The 20542-nt window shown below is 41.0% G+C and overlaps 1 protein-coding gene across 1 annotated transcript in view; it reads right to left on the bottom strand.

Moving 5' to 3' along the window:
* FAM208A (family with sequence similarity 208 member A) overlaps positions 1 to 20542 on the bottom strand; it is a 50767-nt gene that overhangs the window by 16085 nt on the left and 14140 nt on the right. The window contains exons 4-15 of the mRNA XM_014522932.2: positions 19337 to 19409; positions 18285 to 18376; positions 17761 to 17919; positions 15617 to 15744; positions 11877 to 11908; positions 9476 to 9581; positions 8938 to 9041; positions 8744 to 8847; positions 8433 to 8505; positions 8262 to 8336; positions 6701 to 7414; positions 3578 to 4005 (exon numbers count right to left, since the gene is read on the bottom strand). Of these exons, the coding sequence (XP_014378418.1) occupies positions 3578 to 4005; positions 6701 to 7414; positions 8262 to 8336; positions 8433 to 8505; positions 8744 to 8847; positions 8938 to 9041; positions 9476 to 9581; positions 11877 to 11908; positions 15617 to 15744; positions 17761 to 17919; positions 18285 to 18376; positions 19337 to 19409 (2088 nt within the window). The remainder of the gene's footprint in view (positions 1 to 3577; positions 4006 to 6700; positions 7415 to 8261; positions 8337 to 8432; positions 8506 to 8743; positions 8848 to 8937; positions 9042 to 9475; positions 9582 to 11876; positions 11909 to 15616; positions 15745 to 17760; positions 17920 to 18284; positions 18377 to 19336; positions 19410 to 20542) is intronic.

Genomic DNA, 20542 nt, shown 5'->3' with positions numbered 1-20542 from the left:
GAGCGGAGGGGGAAGCTTAAAAAAAAAAATGTCAAGATTATACTGTAGTAATTTCAGTGGCCATTTGAAGCATATGTTAGATTCTGTCTCGCTCCCCCATTCTTCCTTCAAGGTGTCCAGTTCTCCAGAAAGCAGACTGTTTGCGATTTAACTCCAAAAAGTTGTCCACTAGAGACAAGCATGCCTTTTACTACTTAGATTCAGCCACAGACAGCGGCCTGGTTAAGGAAAAGGATAAAAACCAGTCTGAATCCCAACCATGGGCAATTGGTGCCACCTGAGTTGGGGGGGCATGTGCCCCCCGCCCCCACCAGCGGCCAATCTTGCGGATGGGGGGGGGGGGGGGGGGGGCGGGGTTGTCCCCCATGGCCAATTGTGCCAACCGGGAAGCATAAGTGGCGCTCCCGGAAGCATCAACGGCACTTCACCTTGCACCCCCCCACTCCTTGTCCCGCACTTGGAACCAGTGTTCCCACCTGCCCCCCCCGCCCGTTGCCTAAGCAGGGAGTGCTACCTGTCAGGAGGTGCATCAGTGCTCTCAAGGAATGCACATGCACCCCTATGCGCCCCTTATGCATTGCCACTGATCCCAACTTGGACTTCAGATTGTCAGAAGCTCTTACGGAACTCTCACATATTAGTATAACCAAAACTCCCTTTTTCTGCTTAGGGGACTCCAACTACCGAGAAACTAGGTTTTGCCTAACAGTGTCCAACTACTCAAACCACAGAAGAATTTAATCAGTGGAACCAGCCAGCAGAGATTACTGAACTAAGGATACTAACACCAAAAGCTATGCTGAATGGTTGTTCCAACATTCACAAATGATCATGGAAAACATGTGTGGAATACGTACAGAATTCTCTCTACAAAAAAATTAATATTATGAGAACTCTAAAAGTGAGCCTTTTCAAGAGTCCACCATTGGCCTGCCCACACTGAAATCAGTGCAAACTCACTGAATAACATTGCCCCTTACTGAAATTGGTTGGATCTCAGGCCAATGCTGTGCAGTGTGGGAAATATCCCAAATGCCTGCAAGACACGGAAAATCTTCCACTACACATACTTCCTTAATGCAAACTTGAATCTGGCTAGTAATGGCAAAAGTAAGTAGACTTTCAGATTTCTTAAGTTCAGAATAAAGGACAAGCAAGGAGTCCGAGACCTGACTTCCTTACCTTTGCAAAGACCCTCCAGGTCCTTACCATCATTTATAACATCAAGCTCTTTTTCTTCATCAAAAGGCGAGAAACCCAAGAGTACACTTTAATCTGAACAGGGCAGAAAGATGGGAACTTAAAGACAACTACCATTTTATAAAACCAGAAAAGGAAAACTGAAAAGCAGAGCTACTAGCTCAACCAATCTTTGCTCAGAGCTCAAGGTAAGTGTACAGAACCTGCAGAGCAATAGAACACGTAGTTTCCAGGGAAGAAATGCTGACAAAGTTTTGCCAGAGTCTGTTCTACTATTATGAACAAAAAAAGTTATTTCAAGGGGTGAGAAGCATTTGAGTACCTCTCAATTTGCCTCCTTACAGCAAATACTACTGAATGTAGTTTTCTCAGCCAGCATGTTGAGACACCTTCAGTTAAGCATAAGTGAAGAAATTCTAGATTTTGAAATAAAGAAAATTTTGACCTTCCACTTCTTGCATTTTGGCCATGCAGAGATGGAGGCTGCTGAGTTTAGACTGTCTAAGGCTCCATTGATTTTATTTTTGTTGTTTTGAAAGTCTGGTATCAGGAGGGATCTGAACAGGAAACTGGAGGCTGACCAAAGGAACAGCCTCTGAATAAATGACAAAAAAAAACAACCCAATGCTTTTTTTGTGGCTCAGGAATTTTAGTCATCACGTACCTGTTAGGAATAGGGTTAAGTGCCCACAGCCTCTGAGAATCTAGGTCCACATTTAGAATATACTGTTCTGAGTTGGAGAAGAGACTGGAGAATATTAAAGCCACTGTCGTTGGGAAGGAACCACAAAAAGCACAAGAATGTCTGCCCAAGAAGTATGCTGGGCTGCCACCCAACCCCAAATAAACAAACAAAATGGAGATTCCTTTAGCTTGTCATAGGTTAAAAGCCAATTACAATTTGGGCCCAGCAAGGAGTGATGGGGACTCTTAGTTTCTCTTTGCTGTGCTTGCAGCTAAAGCAACCCTCAGCATCTTACAGGATCCAGTTAACTCCCCAGGAGGACTATGAACATTTGACCTCTGTGGATTTCTCCACCTCTAGGAAATAGTCCAGGCAGAAAAAGGGACACACTAAGCCCATTATATTTACCTTACCGTGACTGCGCCCATATCAAAAAAACCCTGCAGACCGGGGCAGGCAATTATTTTGGCTGGCAGGCCACTTTAACAATTTTGGTGAGCTGTTGTGGGCCAGAGTGGGGAGAGGTGCCAACCCAATCTAGCATCAGGGGAAGGAGGAGCAGGATTACAGGGCCGTGACAGCATGGGCCCAGGACCCAGGGTAAAAGCCACAATCTGCTCCCCGCACATCCCAGGTACTGGTTCTGTGAACAGGGACGTGGGGAGTGGATCACAGCTCTGCCCTGAGCCCTGGCTCCACACTGTCACCACCATGCAATCCTGGCCCTGTCCCACTCCCAGATGCCTGTGGCCCCATCCCATCTGCCCAGCCAAGCTTGCCCTGTCTGAAAGGGTCTCAGGCCAGTCTCCATGGAGACCCTGCCTGTCTGCTCCATCCAGCGTCCTGATGGTGGGTGTAGGGTGGACGGGCAGGGGTGCCCAAGCAGGTGGGGCCAGGTCCAGCAGTGTGGAGACACTAGTGGCAGCAGCCAAAGGAGCCACCCCTGCACGGGCCATGGTGGCAGCTGGAAGGAGCCACCACTGCAGGGGCTGCCAGGAAGCAGAGTCTGGCTGCTGCACTGCCCCTGCCCTGCAACACCTGATGGCAGAACTAACTGCATGTACCACTGCCAGGGCAGCCCCACCCCCCTGTGTCTGGGCCAGGCAGGACCAAGGGACCTGCCACAGACTGAATAGAAATCGCTTGGTAGGCCAGATCCAGTCCACAGGCTGTATTTTGCCCAGCCCTTCTGTAGACTCCACACAGAAACTAACTGAAAAAGACTGAATAAAGTGTTTGATTTATTCAAGAGCTAGAAAAAATTTGTTTTTTGTGATGGTCATTTACTAACAGGAGTTAAAAAGGACCCTAAACATATCAGCTACTTGGCAACTAGGTTATGAGCGAAGTGTTGCAAAACGTTGGAAGTCCCAGCAGGAAGACAGCTCGTTGAGAAGCTTGGCCCAGAGAGACTTTTATTTCTCATCTCTGAGGTTGTCCCAGTTAATTTCCCAAAGAAATGGCAGGTCTAAATAACCAGGAACACACGTCTTAAAAAGACAAACTAGTATATAGAATCCTGACTTTTTGGTGTTGTTCATAGCAAATAGAACAGCTCTAAGGTATGAAAAAAACTAATGATTTATGTATTGAAGGCTTTGACATCCTGACGAGACTATAATCATTAGTTCCTATAATGAATAGGTACTACACCCACAATTGGTACCTATTAATACTGAAAGTTTCACTTACTTTTAAACGTAGCGTGTGTTCGCTGGCTACTTCGTTAGTAGAAAGCCTTAGGTCAACATCAATAGGATAAGATAAACACGTTGCATCAGTTTCTAACATTCCTGGGCTCTGTGGGTCCTTGAAGTTTACATTTTCAGCTTGTCCACTAGTAGGAAGCTCGTGTTCTTCTTTATCATGTGCTAGAACCGATTCATATTCGTGTTTTTGCCTTAAATCCTCTTCTGCTTCATCAGTGTTCAGTCCTAGAGCTTGATTTACAGACCGTGCCAACGATGAATCCAAGTGTCCTGCACTAGCTAGTGTTTCTAAAAGTAGTTTAATTAGGCCATGTGTGTCAGTTACAGCAGGGTCCGCTAAATCTTGCTGTCTCAAATCAGTATCATGTCCACCAAGGCCAGTAATTATTGAGGAAACTGACTGTGGCGATTCTGAGGTTTTCCCCCCTTTAGGAAGGTGGGAGACCGTGCCAACGATGAATCCAAGTGTCCTGCACTAGCTAGTGTTTCTAAAAGTAGTTTAATTAGGCCATGTGTGTCAGTTACAGCAGGGTCCGCTAAATCTTGCTGTCTCAAATCAGTATCATGTCCACCAAGGCCAGTAATTATTGAGGAAACTGACTGTGGCGATTCTGAGGTTTTCCCCCCTTTAGGAAGGAGGGAAAATGGTAGGAAAAAAAAAAAAAAAAAAAAAGAAAAGTAAAAAGGTCATTCATAAATCAAACCCTAAAAGGAAGAGAAAGCTACACTTCCCCAGTCGGCCAGGTCCATTCCCAGTTTACATGCAGAAATTTTTAACCAACATGAGTTCCTTATAAGTTACAATGATGGGGTAGGTAGCAGTTCCTGAGAGCTAAAGGACTTCCCGCAGACCTTATAAACAGTATTTCAGAGGCACAATGCTATTTTGTATTTGCTGACACCAAAAATAAGCAAACAAATATTTGCAAATGCAGTAATAGCATCATGGGTGTTTTAAAACTATTAACATCTTTATTTTCTGATGTTAAAATTGGCTGCACTACATAATTTATGTTTTATAGCAATCTTGTTAGTATAAGCATTCATTTACTGGCAGGTAAAGAATAGTTCAAGCACAATGTTTGTTTCCTCCAACCTATTATTATTGCTTTAAAAACAGACAAGTAGATTGTGCCTGGGCTAGGCTAACAATCTGTGACAACCGTTTGATTATTTCATATAGAAATACAGTTCTATAAACCAAAGAAAAGAAAGAGGGATGGGAGGGAAGGAGAACACACCAAACAGTCGTGCTGATTAATTAATTCCCTGCACAGGCCTGCACTGTAAAACCAGTTATTAGTTTACTCTTCTTTAAAAGCTGTAAACCATAAATGTGAGAACTACTGAAATATTTGAAATGCCTTTATCTAGTCTACTCAGGCTCCATTTGCAAATGCTTTCTTCAGTTCATAAATTAGTGCAGGTATAGGTAAACTAGAGACATTGAACTATTATAGATCACTTTTCTTCAGTGTTTACAGCTACAAAACTAACATGTAGAAAAACTAAAATTTTAACTTTATTTAAAATAAATCTTACAAAACAAGAAAATCATGGGCCTAAACAAAGCATGAAAAATGCAACCTAAAGAGAGTTTTTCAGAAGGCACCAGAACAGCAGGATTTAGTCAAAAGATTCCCCTAAAATAATCTCAAACTCAAGTTCGAAGGCAGATTATTTTATCTTTACCATAATATTTTACATCGATCACAATTTTAAGACAGGATCCTTCACTGCACCCCCCTCCTTCACTGCACCCAAAAAAACATGAACTGGATTGCAAGGATCCAGCACCTTCACATAAAAGAGTCAAAAAGCCTCACTGAAGTACGAGAGCTATACAGTAGGCCTGTGCTAGTATTCAGCCAATTCGGAGAATTTGGCGAACAGTGATTCAAATCACCGTCCCGAATCAATTTGGCAGAATCTGCTTCAGAGATTGGGCCGCCACTGAATCAGACAGGCCCCATTCCCTGCCCAGTCTCCAAGCCCTGTCAATGGCTGCCCCGCCCAGCTCCAGCATCCCTGCTTATTAAAACAACCCCCATACTCACTGGCTCCTGTCAGCAGCAACTGATGAGCTCCCACAGGCAACTGCGGCAGTGGCAGCAATGATGAGCTCCCACAGGCAGTGGCAGCAAGCACCGACTGGCAGTCAGCAACCACCCACAGACACCGCCGGCAGTGGCCAGCAGCAATTGGGGACTGCCCACAGACCCCGCCGGCAATGTCAGCAGCAGGGGTAGGGTGGGGGGAGTGGCAAATGGCAACCACCCACAAGCACTGCCAGCAGTTTCAGTAGTACCTTTTTGCAGGGGGTGCACCGCCAAGCTCAGGGGGTGCATGTGCACCTGCGTGCACTCCCTACGTGTTGCCAAAGCCCCAAGCTGCAGCATAGAAAAGTTCATTTGCAGCACAGAAAAGTTCAGCTGGGGGCATTGGAGACACGTAGGGAGTGCAAGCATTGTAATAAATTGGTTTGAGACGGGTGCTGCTCAATTCACAACAGTTATGGAGGGGTGCCTGAGGTTTAAAAATGTTGAGAACCTCAAGTGTATGCACATTCCATGAGTCTGGTAATTATTTGCATCTATAGCATTTCTAAGTTGATTCTTATAAAATATTCATTCAGTTGAATACAACATTCAGTTGCTGTCAAAGTTTTAAATCACATTGGGTGCACATCTAAATGTGGGCTTTACTGAGTAGACTAATTAGTTCTGCAGTAAACAATCACCATCTACAGGTGTGTCAGTATTAGGGCGCTGTAAATTAATTAACTCTGCCATAAGATAAGTACTCTACTGTAAGACAGTACTAACTCAACCAAAACTGGCTCACACTGTTTGCCTCCAGCAGCACCCTCATGCCCTCATTTGGATTTTTTTTAACAAAGAAAACCAGGATCCCTGGTTCTCAGCAATGCAGGAAGAGTCAGAACATGCCAAAGAAACATTCCCATTTATGAATCTTTCACATTAATACTCGAGTGAAGCAGCAAACTGGTACTAAGCAAAAAATGAAGTCATTCCAATACTCTTAACCACAAAAAAAGTTAAATTAACAAGATAAAACTGAATTTTACTGAAATTACAGTACTTACCTTCATACTGGCAACTATTTTCTGCAGATTCACTCATTTTTAAGTGTTTCCGCAAAGTTTCAGAATGACTTTCTAGTCTTCGTTTCAGTCCACTTTTGTTTCTAACATCTTCTGTATCAGATTCTCCACCAACATTTTTTTTCCTACACTGAATTAAGTTAATCAATTCTTTGAGTCTATCAGGATCGTAGTCCCCAGGATGAGGAGGCTTTCGTTTGACTAAAACTGGTTCACTCTTGGAACCACTTTTTTTACCAGTTTTTGTGTTTAAGTCAGGGTCATCTTCTGGGGCTTCATAATCTGAAACAGGACTGAACTGCTGAACTTTCTGATTTCCTTCCATCAGTTCTTTTGCTTTAGAAACAGGCAGTTGATAGGCCTCTGAACAAAAAATGTAGTTTCTCAATGAGCTATCAATATGAGATTTGTTTTTTGGGCCAGAATAGAGAAACTTTCTGTCATCCAACCGTGACTCATATGGGTACAATACAAATTCCCTATATTTGCCAGAGCCACTGTAGTATCGCTTCAAATATTCATTTATATACTTTTCCACAACAGTGTTGAAACTTGCAGTTGTATCTTTACGAGACTGAATGAGAGCAAAATGTAGTGACTGAATAAACCTTGTGAGTTCTGGCAAAATCTCATGATTCTCCTGCAACACTGTTGTAGCTGAACTTTTCTGTGCTGCAAATGGAACATTTTTGGGGGCTGTGAAGGAAAGAGAGAATCCACAATTAAAACAAAAGTTACGTATGAACAATATGTAAATGATTTACAGCTATTAACTAGTAAGTGTTTCTTGTACTGAAGAAACTGAAACTATGCATAACAATTATGACTTTGGAGACATTATCCAAGCCAGGACTCTATCACTCTTCTGTCCTACACCCCTAATTTTCACTTTTGAAAGACATCAGATGACAGTCTGCTACGTTTAATTTACAACTCCTTTATAATACTTGCCACAGAAGTTACACTCTTCTGTAACTTTTATATGTTACTCTTGTCTCCATTCTATTTATTCTGCATTCCTCATTTTGACAACTGAGGTTGTCAAGATAAAGCCCTAACCAATTAGCTTTAATCTAAAAAAGTCATCTCAGAAGCTGATTTTGTGTTTGACTGAAGTTTTAGTTTACAAGGCAAGTTCCAGAAAGGCTCAAAGAATTAAGTAAGCACAAGTGCATTCAAAGCATCTGGTGTATGTACAATTTAGTTTCCACCCCATCTTTTTAATCCTGAAAATACTCTCAGCATATCTTCAATCAATCTCTTCATTAGAAAAGCCTTTCAATATGTGATTAGTAATTCTTGGTTTAGTATGCTATATTCCTCAGATAAGTTCCTAAATTAAAAAGAGAAGTTGTAACAAACAGTAAAAATAAATTATTTTATAAGTGCCCTATCATTCAAATATCCATGTCAAGCAGTGTTCTTTCCTATTCATGACGAGTTACAGTAATCCTGACCTAAACAAAGGTAATAGGAAATTAACACCTTGCTACACTGAGACCATGTCTAAATCAGAGAAGGTACTAAAAACAAATGAACTTACTTGAACTCACTACACCTCTAGGTTCCTGAAACAGAAACAATGCATGTAGAATACGGGACCTTGCAGTTTGGTGCTCTAGCAAGAAAAGAAACAGAATTAGGCAATGCAATAAAGACAGAAGCCCATAAAATTTCTGAAGCCCAAAGCCTAGTATTTTTAAAAATCACCTACCATATGGGGATGTCATTTGCCAAGGAGAAAGAAGGAAAAGATATCCTCTGTCCCCAAGAGGCTTAACAAGAACCTGTATTTTCAAACAACAAGGGTATTACAGTTGGAAATAAGCAGTAAAAATTGAGAGATTAAAATTGCAAAACTGTGCTCTTAATAGATAAGAAGCAACAATGCATCACAGACACTGAAACAGTCCTCTGATATTTGCATATATGGCCGGCAACAATAAATCTGAAGATTCTCTCAGTACTCAACATTAGCCAAGTATAAAAAAAATTGAAAAAGGAAAGTCAGTATTTTCTACTCACTAATTTTTCTTTTTCTAGTTTTTGAAGTAAGCCTTCCAAGTTACTTCCAGACCTTGATTTTTCCACAACTTCATAAAGGCTGCAGTACATTCCACTTTTAAACACTGGCACAAGAAAAAGAAAATAAACTGTAAACCAGATTTATGCCTTTTTGATTTAAATAGCCAAACACACACACTACACTTCAAGCTAACCTTCCTTTGTCCCTAGGTAAGTTTCCTTGTAGAACAATGCTGGTGCAACTTTTTTCTTCAGCTGATCAATGTTCATTACAGTTTCAACATTAAGCTTCTCTGGACTGGAAAAAAAGAAGGAAAGTAATGTTCTTTTTCTACCTCACAGCCCAATCTAATTGTTACAAAATTGAAGGCTTTTAAGCACACTTATTAAAAAAAAATTCCTAGAGGGATTATGGGGAAAAAAACAAACAAACTTTGCTTATCATATTATATGCATACATATATACACGCGCACACACATGCACACACAATTTTTTTATTTATTTATTTTTAAAGAGAGTGTGTTTAAAACAGATGTTTATGTTAACTGCACATTTTCAGAGATGCTTTAATGATTTTGGAACTTAAGTTGGTTCCTGAGTCATACAGACACTTTAAAGTTTTGCCCACTATATTAACGATTGATCAAAATATATTCTGGCAAATATTCCGCTAAAGAAAATTCTGAATGCCAACATTTTTTCAATGCTACTTTTGTAAATGAAATACTTACAGCTTGCATGGAAGGAAAGGACGTGTTGCTGACTTCAAAGCGGCATGACATAAAAGCTTCCCTTTATTCAAAAGTTGTCCTCTCCATAAGGTGTAATTAGTCTTATCTAAAAAGCAAGGCAAAATAAAAAGTGACTGAATAATTGGAAGCTAGTCAGATAAGAGAGATTCAAAAGGAAGGAGACAGAATGACCATCAATAGTTCTGGGAAGTGTCCTTCTGCTGTCACTACAAGGGTAGTAAATATTGCTGGTGCCCTGTCTGCCAGATCATCCAGGTAAGGCAAAGAAAGATAAAGCAACAGCGGAAGTTGGTTGTGTCCAGTTTAGATCACTGGTTTCCAGTATTGCTATTATTTGTACAACTACGCCAAAAACTGCATGCACATTAGCATAAAGATTAAAAAGACAAAAGCAAAAAAAATGCAAACAGTGAAGTAACAAGCCCCCTGTACAGAAGGAGCAGAGGAAAAAAAAAAAGTCACCACTGTTTAGGCAGAGGAAATTTAGCCATTACTTGTTCTGGGGATGGACATTTGGAGCTGTTTCAAAAGGGCAGCAGTTGTCCACCAATAACAACTGGAACATAACAAGGTGAGGATGACTAATGTACCAAAACTGCTTCATCCAGGGTTAAAGTCAGGGCAGTTTCGCTACACTTCAGTCATCCTCAGCTTGTCCACCAATAACAATTAGAATGTGGTAGAATGCAACAACCACTGCCCTTTTAAAACAGTTCCAAATGTGTGTGTGTGTCCATCCCTAGAGTAATGCATGGCTGAACTTTTATCTCAAGAGACGTTTTCAAGTTCTCTGAACTCAGGAAGACATCGTCGCATCAGTTCACATTTCAAAACTTTCTCTTGAATATAAGAGAACCAGAATCCTTTGATAAGTAAGGTGCTATGTGACCTATCTTAGAGTGTCACTCAAATGTTCACTGCAGTATTAGAATACTGTAGTTCTCAAAGAGCTATTTACATATACTTTTTGGATACCAAAACCAACTCTGTGGTCAAGTAACAGAGGAAAACAATTAAAAGGCCAGGTACAGACATTATATTTTCACTGGTGTAAGTGATTGGAACCCAGTCTATACCCACAACAAAACAGAAGTTTGGCACAAAGTCTGGTCTAAAAACTGCAGAACAAATCTAAGATTTGTCTGCCCTATCAAAGGTCAAATGTGTGTTCTGTTCCCTACTGATCTAAACTATGTCGCTTACAGAAAACACTGCAACTTAATGATTGATTCTATTCTGGCATTTTTGAATGTCTGTACCTAGCCTTAGAGCTGGAAAATCAGGAAATACAGCAAGCCATGTTTGTTAGCATAGCACGGGGTGTCAAAATCATCTTATTCCATGGGACAGGTGAGAGTCACAGGACCAATCCACAGGCCAGATGAATGGTGCATGGCCAGCCCTATGAGCTAGATTCGGCACATAGACCATCCCCACCCTTGGGACTGCACAACGTGATACCTGCTCTGGCCAGATCAGGGCACAAGTCACACACTCCAGCTGATGCAGGGCAGACACTGTGTGCAGTAGAGTTCCCTCACTTGCTGGAAAGGATACCACATGCACCACAGTCCAAGACTGACAAGAGTGAATACTGGATCCAGCATGTGAGGGACCCATGGAGTTCTCCCCCCTGCACCACCCCATTCCCCTCCCATGCTGAATCCAGTGCCTGCTCTGGCCAGTCTAGGACTCAGCTGCACATGATACTCACTCTGGGACCCATGCTGCAGGCCAGAGCACATACTGTGGGTTCTGGATCTGGCATATGGGGATCCCAGACTGTCCTGTGTGGGTGCTGAGGGCTGCATGTCCTGGGCCCTGTATGCAGGGCCCGTCCAGCATGCACTGTGTGGATCACTTGGAAACTCAGGGACAACATAAGGAGCCAGATGATGTGGCTCCATGGGCCAGATCTGACATCTGGAATAGCAGAAATGAACTTTTCAGGTCAACTGTCAAACAAGACAGCAGGATAGCTGCTTCAGATTCCACCCCTTCGTCCATAGTAATCTTGTGTTAAGAAATGTCTTCGTTTTTCTTGCACTTCTAACCATACAAAAGGTCTGAAATATAGCATGCTTTCCTTTATTATAATCCTCAAATACAAAATGAAATAGGAATCACTAATCACATGGATTTAGACTGTATCCAAATCTGCTTTAACTGGTTATACCCCAATGGTATCAGAATGGTAGGATTTATTTTTCGTCTTGGTAATGAATTATACTATTATGGGTCAGTCTATTTTTTATTGTATAAACAAACAGGAACCCAAAATGCATAACCAGTTAAAGTGCTGGCGAAGAGAATGGGGCAAATGGATAGAGTACCCACATATTTATTACAAAAGGAGTTTTAGAGTATAACTGATGCTTACCTGCATTTCTGTCTGCATTAAAACTGTTTGATCTAACAAAATAAAACAAACAAAACAAAATTAAAAAGAAGTTTCTCTCAATGGGGGGAAAAAACAGATCATATTTAGTTATGATTTATTATGGTCAGGCTAGCAGGAGAGCAATACAAACAACCAGGTGAACATTATTAGCAGCACATACATTTAAGGAACAGAAGGAGAAAGTGCAATGGCCTAATATTTGGACTGATTTACCTACATAGTCTTAAAAAGATCTAATCCTCCCTAATATGGATGTCACTCTCAGTACCTCCATGTCTGTAACTTATACAAACAAGCTATATAAGCATATTTTATACTATTATAATTGCAGTCTCTCTAAGGTATTGTACCAAATGAATTGAGACCATTCTCTCTCTTCAACACAATAAAAACAAACTGTTATTTAGACTAGTCTAAACAGACTACTTGTCCCAACTATTTCAGGGGCAGACACATGACAGCCATTCTAACCCAGTGGGGAACTACTTTCTGTAGTAGGAGTACTACTGTACTGTAGGAGAGAACAGGCATAGTGCAGAGTATATCAGTAGTAAAATATGTGAAGTCCTAAAGAAGATTGAGAGCAATAAAGCATTTGCTTTGCTGACTGACAATGCAAGTAATGTGAAAGCAGCATGGGAGATCATAATGGCTAAATATCCACATATTACTGCGATAGGATGTGAATCCCATGGGCTAAACTTGCTTCTTAATGACATCATGAAGTTGGACACTCTGCAAAAGATCTACAGAAGAGCAAAAGAAGTTATAAAACATGTCAAAGCTACTCATATTGTAGCTGTAGTCTTTAAGAAGCAGGAATAAAAGAATGCAAAGAATGAAACAGTGACACAAACTCTGTAGTAAAACTAGATGGGGTAGAGTGGTGATCTCATTTGAAAGTTTACTAAAAAACAAAGAAGCCCTTCAAAAACAGTAATAACTGAGGATCTTAAAGTGCCCAAAAGTGTAAAGAACACTGTACTTGATGAGGATGTCTTCTGGGTTCAGCTGCAGAACTTCCTGAAGATTCTAAAGCAGGGGTAGGCAAAATGCAGCCCATGGGCCACATGCGGCCCACCAGACCATTCTATCTAGCCCATGGGGCCCCTAAAAAAATTTAGAAAATTAATATTTATTTGCCCCTGGCTGCCCATCATGCAGCCCTCGATGGCTTGGCAAAACTCAGTAAGCAGCCCTCTGCCCAAAATAATTGCCCACCCGTTCTAAACCCAATTTCTTCAGCAATCACTGCATCTAAATCAGACAGTGCACTTGTCAGACATTCCTTACCAAATGGCCCAGATAGATTCTCAAAAACAATTGATTTTAAGTGTACAGAAGAAAGAAAAGTCAAAAGTACAGAAATAAAGTGAAAGACTTCATTAACAGACTGGAAGAATTTTGTTGCCTATCAATTCATGCTGCTGCAAGTCTCTTGGATCCAAGATTCAGTGGCAAAAATGTTAGTGATGATAGTACTGCTATTGCATTTGACTGGATTACGAAGCAAGCAACACACTTAAGACTTAATGTTGGAAAGGTACTTTCAAATGTTGCAGAATACAGAACATCTTCAGATATTTGGTCCAGGAACGCAGTTTGGGACTCCACCAAGCATATCCCTCCTTGGAACATGGTGGCAAGGCCTTTGCACAACACAGCCTATGACTCCTCTTGCTTCAGATTGCTCCATCTTCCGCAGCATGTGAAAGAAACTGGTCTATGTTTGCAAATACTCACCAATCAAGAAATAAACTAACATGTGAAAGATTAGAGAACTTTGTCTCAATTTGGGCAAACTTTCAGTTTTCAGAAGTCCATGAAGATGATAAAATAAGGATCAGAAGAAGCAGAAGCACCAGAAACTGCTGATAGTGATAGCTCAGAAAATGAGATTGATTAGACAAATTTCATGTAGCAAAATTTATATTCAATAAGTCTTGGTTTTTTTTCTCAACTCTTTTTCTAAAAAATGAGTGCTTTCTGCATCTGCTTGACACTATGGAGGAGGCTAAGTCCAGAATACATAATAACTTGCTTTGTTTTACTATACTGTTGATGGTTTCTTCTATTTTCAACTTTAAATTTGCCTGCTTCTCATAAACTGGCAAAAACTAAGAGATGCTAGGTTCCTTACAGTTCAGCAGCTTGTAGCTCCATTTGTAACAAAAACTAAAAACATTTTAAAGTAAATTCAATTAGTACATTTGTAATTATTGTCTGAATAAACTATACATTTAACAATTATACCAAACATGATAATTTTATGAGCAAATCAAGTTATACTAAGAACATAAAATGTATTATAAGTAGCAAAGTGAATTTAGATGTGTAAAGGGTGCTAAGAAAATAAGCATTGCAGATATTTCAATTTTTCCCAAAATTCCCATTTTTTTTTTCCCATGGCTTCAAAACTTCTTGAAATTTTACATCTCTAGCCATACTGCATGCAGCGATCACTAACCAGATGGCACTGCATGTGGTACCTGCCCTGGGAGCTCTGGGACTACGACAACTCCAGCCCGTCTGGGACTTGCATTGCATGTGGCACCTGTGACCACCACACATGGCAAAGATCATACACTGGCTGGAGCTGATGCTGTATGTGGTGTGCATCCTAGAGCAGGCATCATATGTGGCACAGTCCAACACAGCACTGTGTACAGCACAGCTGCCACCCAGTGAGATTATGCCGTGTGGCACTTGTTCCAGCCACTCCAGAATTCATGTTGCATGCATCAGGAGTCCCAGACTAGCTGGAGCAGCCACAAGACCCGGTTTGCTAAGGGAGAGGTCCATGGGCTACAGCTACACCAATACAGCCTGGGGGACTGACTGGCTAAGCAGCAGCTCTACAAAAAGGGACCTGGGGGTCACAGTGGACAATAAGCTAAATATGAGCCAACAGTGTGCCCTTGCTGCAAAGAAGATTAACAGCGTACTGGGCTGCATTAGTAAGAGCACTGCCAGCAGATCAAGGGAAATGATTATTCCTTTATTTGGCACTGGTGAGACTGCATCTGGAGTCCTCTGTCCAGTTTTGGACTCCCCACTATAGGAAGGATGTGGACAAATTGGAGAGTCCAGCAGAGGGCAACGAAAATGGTTAGGGGGCTGGGACACATCACTTCTGAGGTAAGGATGAGAGAACTGGGTGTATTTAGTCTGGAGAAGAGAAGACCGAGTGGGAATTTAATAAAAGTCTTCAGCTACCTGAAGGGTGGTTACAAAGAGAATGGAGCTAGATCGTCTCAGTGGTGGCAGAACATGGAACAATCATACCAAGTTGCAGCAAGGAACATTTAAGTTAGATGTGAGGAAAAAACTCTCACTAGGAGGGTAATAAGGCACTGGAACAGGTTTACCCAGAGAGGCTGTGGAATATGCATCCTTGGAGGTTTTAAGACCCAGCTAGACAAAGCCTTGGCTGTTATGATCTAGTTAGGAATAGTCCTGCTTTGAGACCTCCTGTTAGATGACCTCCTGAGGTGCCTTCCAACCCTACATTTTCTATTATTCTATCATCTGGCCTATGGACGGGCATCACACCACAATCACACATGCCCCATGTGGGTCTGATCAGATCCAGGGGCACCACCAGGGGCCAGATGGTGGGGCTCCATATATTTGATACCCCTGACAGAGTAATGCTAACACTTGTTAATCAATTACAAGATTCTTGCTATTTTTGTAAGTCTGCATACATCCTAACTTACCTTGATGGAGGCATAAACTTTGGTGCTTGTATCATTTCATCCTTGTATGCAAATGAAACAACAGCATATGGACATACATGTCTTGGTCTGCGCCTTATTTCATCAAAGCCATACTCATAAAAATAATACTAAAAAAACAAAAACAAACAACAAATTAAAATATAAATCTGCTCTATTTATATTTTTCAGGTTGACTAACAACCAGTAACATCAATTGTTTTCCGAATAAGTACAATTTGTTTTGTAGTTGTACCTCAAAACTCATGTATCCTCATAACTAATGAATACAATTAAACAATCCAAAAATAAATGCTCAGCTCAGGGGTTGGCAACTTCTGGCACTCATGCCAGAGCATGCTTTGCTCAGCACACCACAACCAGCCCAGGCTCTTGGCAGGCCCCTGCTGCCAGCCATGGAGTGCATGCATTCCTTGGGGCAGACAGTGGGGAAGGGGCTAGGGCTGTGTTGCCACAACAAAAATCAGGCCCTCAAAGCTCCACTGCCCTCTGCTCCTGGCACATCTTACAACTGCAGGTTGCGGGTTTTTTTGACACTGTGTTTAACCATTCAAGTATTAAAAATATGTTGAAACATTAACATCGTAACAGATCAGATGTTAAAAGAACGTATAGGTTAATTTTACATCTAAAAAGTTGCTTGAGCAGCCTGTTAACTTGTTTACACTTAAAAAATGTCAAACCTTCCTTTTCCTATCTAAATTATACATTTTGTGTATATACGCACAAAACTTGCGTTTAAAACAACATTAACGTTGCAGAGTAAAGTATGTAGATATTAGGAATTGCTAGAAGTATGGTTGCCTGTGCATCCTTAATTCAACCACTCTATATGATCATGACTATATCAAAACGTGAACATTGTGTAGAATGAGGCTTGCATAGAATGAGATCTGTCTAATAGGACTCTTCACTTCATATGTTTTGAAAACTAGAAGTTATAGTGAAAAGGAGGCATCTTATAGGGAGAGAAAAAACGGACTCACGATTAAGACAGTTGAACATTGCCATGGAGATGTACCTTATTTTGGGGTGAGTGGTATGCAAGAAAATAAGACCACACCTTTTTTCCCCTCCATTTTGCCTTCCCAAAATGATTGATTTTTGCAATCATTGCTGAACCCAGTCCACCTAGAGAGGGGACAGTATCATCCTGGACCCTCCTTGCATACTCCACAGCTCAATCTTTAACCGTCACAACTGCTACCAAACTAATATAAGTTGTGCTGCTCAGCCAAAATCTGGTTAAAGTTTGAGCTGCAGAGCTTGTAAAGACAGGCTGAGAGATGCAAGCTGGATAGTCCAGGTCTCAGCACCTAGGAGGGAAGCACAGCCCCTAGCAGCCATTACAGTATTTCCACACCTCTATTCTGGTGCAGAAATCAGCTTCCTCACTTAAAGTGTGTGTTACTGGCAGACTCAAATCCAAGAAGAGGCTTTCCCCCTCGCTCCTCCCATACTGAATGAAAGGGGGGAAAAAAACCTTGCCTTGGATCTGAGTAAATAAGGTAAATGAGTGGGTAATTTAAGATTAAGAGTTAACATTTAAAACTTCCCTTCTTAAAGTATTATTAATGTAAACGTTTAAGAAGGATGTGGATAACCTCGAGAGGGTCCAGAGGAGTGCCACTTGTATGGTTAAGGGTTTTCAGGCTAAGCCCTATGACGAAAGACTAAGGGACCTGGATCTCTTCAGCCTCTGCAAGAGAAGGCTGAGAGGGGATCTTGTGGCTGCCTACAAATTCGTTAGTGGGGGTGCAGCAAGGAACCGGAGATGCTCTGTTCACCAGGGTGCCTCTTGGCGTAACAAGGAACAATGGTCACAAACTGACAGAGAAAAGATTTAGGCTGGACATCAGGAAGAACTTCTTCACAGTAAGGGTGGCCAGAATTTGGAATGGGCTTCCAAGGAAGGTAGTGCTCTCCCCTGCCTTGGGGGTCTTTAAGAGAAGGCTGGATAGGCATCTGGCTGGGGTCATCTGACCCCAGCACTCTTTCCTGCCCAGGGCAGGGGGTCAGACTCAATCTGTTGAGGTCCCTTCCAACCCCAGCATCTATGAATCTTACTAGTATTCATCTTTAATGCATAATAGCGTACAATATATAAAATTAAGCTATTTGCCTACCTGAGTAAGCTCATATGCTCTATACGCCAACAAGGATGTTACTTTATTCACATTCTTTGAAACGTGACATTCGTGCTTTGGTGTTGGATCTAATGCACTTTTAACTGCTGATTCCATCGGTTTCACACCCATATGATCATATATGCTCTTCATTTTTCCCTGTAAGGAAGAAAAAAAAAAAGTTAACAATTTGGCTTCCCCATGCCTTTCATTAGAGTAACTAGAGCAAGCTTAACAAGAGGATGCAAGGTTAGCAAAACAAAGTACAAGTAGCCATTTTTTATTAGCACATACTACTCTTCAGCTTTCTGAAGAAAACAAAAAACATCTTTTTAATTGTTCCCCTTAAGTTCTTCATCTATCCAAGAGAGATGGACTTTAAATCAAAGCCTACCTGCACATATGTTTGAATAAAACTCCTACATAACTCCTCCTACCTTTCAGATTATCTTTAAATATATGCAGTAGAACAGAAAGTGCAGGAAATGCATTCTCCAAATGATAAGAAATTGAGTAAAACTTACCTTTATTATTTTAAAAATAATCACATCACCAGTTACTCCAGGTTCTAGGGGATTTGCTTGTAATAGATCTGCATACCTAGAGAGATACACACCTGATAGGGGAGGAATATAAGAGTAAGGGATTGAAGTTTCTGAACATAAAAATGTCGTATTTAAGGAATTTAATAAGCATGCCAGTTTTAACCATTTTCAGAAGACAATAAGTACTAATACAGTGAACATATAGCATTCTTATAGTGACACGGCATAGCCAAAGGCAAAATGTTCTATAAGAAAGAAAGAAAGAAAGAAACAGTAGTGCCTTCAGCAGTATTAAATCCAATATCTGTGAATATCTTCACAAAACCCACAATCTTGATCTAAAAATCTGCAATGATGGACTACTTACCACAATTCTTATTATAAACTATTTCAATAGTTAAACCACCCCCAATATGGTATATTTCAATTTTCAGCTTTTGGATCTTGCTACAAATGTCTGCTAAACTAAAGCAGCTGTTTTTTTCTGGTTTCTGTTTTCCATAGAGGTATTTATAAACTGACTGAATTAGTTCTTATCCGTCCAACTTCTATGCTAAATTGACTGAGCTATTTTAGGCGTCTTACATTACATATAAACACACATTCCATAATCTTCAACCATTCTTGAAGCTATTCTTTGCAATTTATCAATATACTTAAACTGTGGACACTAGAACTGAAGGCAGCATTTCCAGCAGTGGCTGTACAATGTCAGATAGGTGTTGTAACCCTCCTACTCCTGCTAGTCATTTCCCCATTTTATACAGGCAGATTGGATTACTTCTTTTGGCCAACATTTCAATGGGAGCATACGATATTAACCTAATGTTCTTCAGTTGAGGTGAGACTTTATGCAAGTCAGTTGACTGAAGCCAGCTGGTTAAAACGGTTTCAAAAGTATGAATGTTAACTTGAGGGAAAGTCAACAGCTGGGGCAGGTATTTTACATATGTACCATATTATCTGCACTGTAGATTCATCCTTGCACAACATACTATACACAGCAAGTTAAAAATAGCAAAAATAGTTACCCATGGAAGGACTACCAAGGATTGTTATTTTGGAATGGCCCACCTGAAGTCCCCTCTCACATATGTTTTGCACCTGAATAAAACAAAAGACACTGTATTTAACAAATTATATTTGGGGAAAAACGTTGTTGTAAAAGTAGTGCAGGGAAGTTTATAAAATGACTCTTACGACTGAATAAAAAGTTTTCTTCCATACCACATTTACTGCAGAATTAGTACATTACCAGTTATGATCATGTTTAAAGAAGACTATTACTCTGGAATGCTGTGTTAATATGCAACTGTTAGAGTAGAGAGTCTGTGTGCCTAATATACAACAGTTTGGAAAAAGTAAACAAATATTTAGACAAAAAATCTGTATAACGTTATCCATAGCTATTTAAAAAAAAAAAAATCTTAAGGAACAGAAATGTGATTGACAAATGACCAGAAATTTACGAAGAAAAAAAAAAAAACCCTTGATGTCTACATAAAAATCTATGTAAATTTTAATCTGAAGAGTGAGATAGGAAATACCCATTTCCAAAAATTATGCTCCCATACCAGAAAAATATCAAAATATTTATATAATATGAAGCAAAAATGCATATTTTCTCCTATATGCACAAGTCTAAGCAATACGAACAAAAAAAGAGATAGAGACATTTCATAGATTTCATAGACATCAGGGCTGGAAGGGACCTCGGAAGATCATCGAGTCCAGCCCCCCGCCCAAAGGGCAGGAAGTCAGCTGGGGTCATAGGATCCCAGCAAAATAAGCATCCAGTTTCATCTTGAAGGTGTTCAATGAAGGCGCTTGAACCACCTCCGGTGGCAGGCTGTTCCAGACCTTGGGGGCTCGGACAGTAAAGAAATTCTTCCTTATATCCAGCCTGAAACAATCTTGAAGTAGTTTGTGACCATTCGACCTCGTCATCCCTTGGGGCGCTCTGGTGAACAAACGTTCCCCCAGATGCTGGTGGTCACCCCTGATAAACTTGTAGGTGGCCATCAGATCACCCCTGAGCCTGCGCTTTTCCAGGCTAAAGAGCCCCAGGGCTCTCAGCCTGTCATCGTAGGGTCTGCTTCCCTGACCTCTGATCATGCGCGTGGCTCTTCTCTGGACTCTCTCAAGCTTCTCCACATCCTTTTTGAATTGTGGAGCCCAAAACTGGACACAGTACTCCAGCTGCGGCCTCACTAAGGCCAAGTACAGGGGGAGAATGA

The sequence above is a fragment of the Alligator sinensis genome, unplaced genomic scaffold (genome assembly GCF_000455745.1).
Source record: "Alligator sinensis unplaced genomic scaffold, ASM45574v1 scaffold1308_1, whole genome shotgun sequence".
NCBI classification, from domain to species: Eukaryota; Metazoa; Chordata; order Crocodylia; family Alligatoridae; genus Alligator; species Alligator sinensis.
The sequence above is the reverse complement of the archived record's forward strand: the minus strand, read 5'-3'. Positions and strand labels throughout refer to the sequence as shown.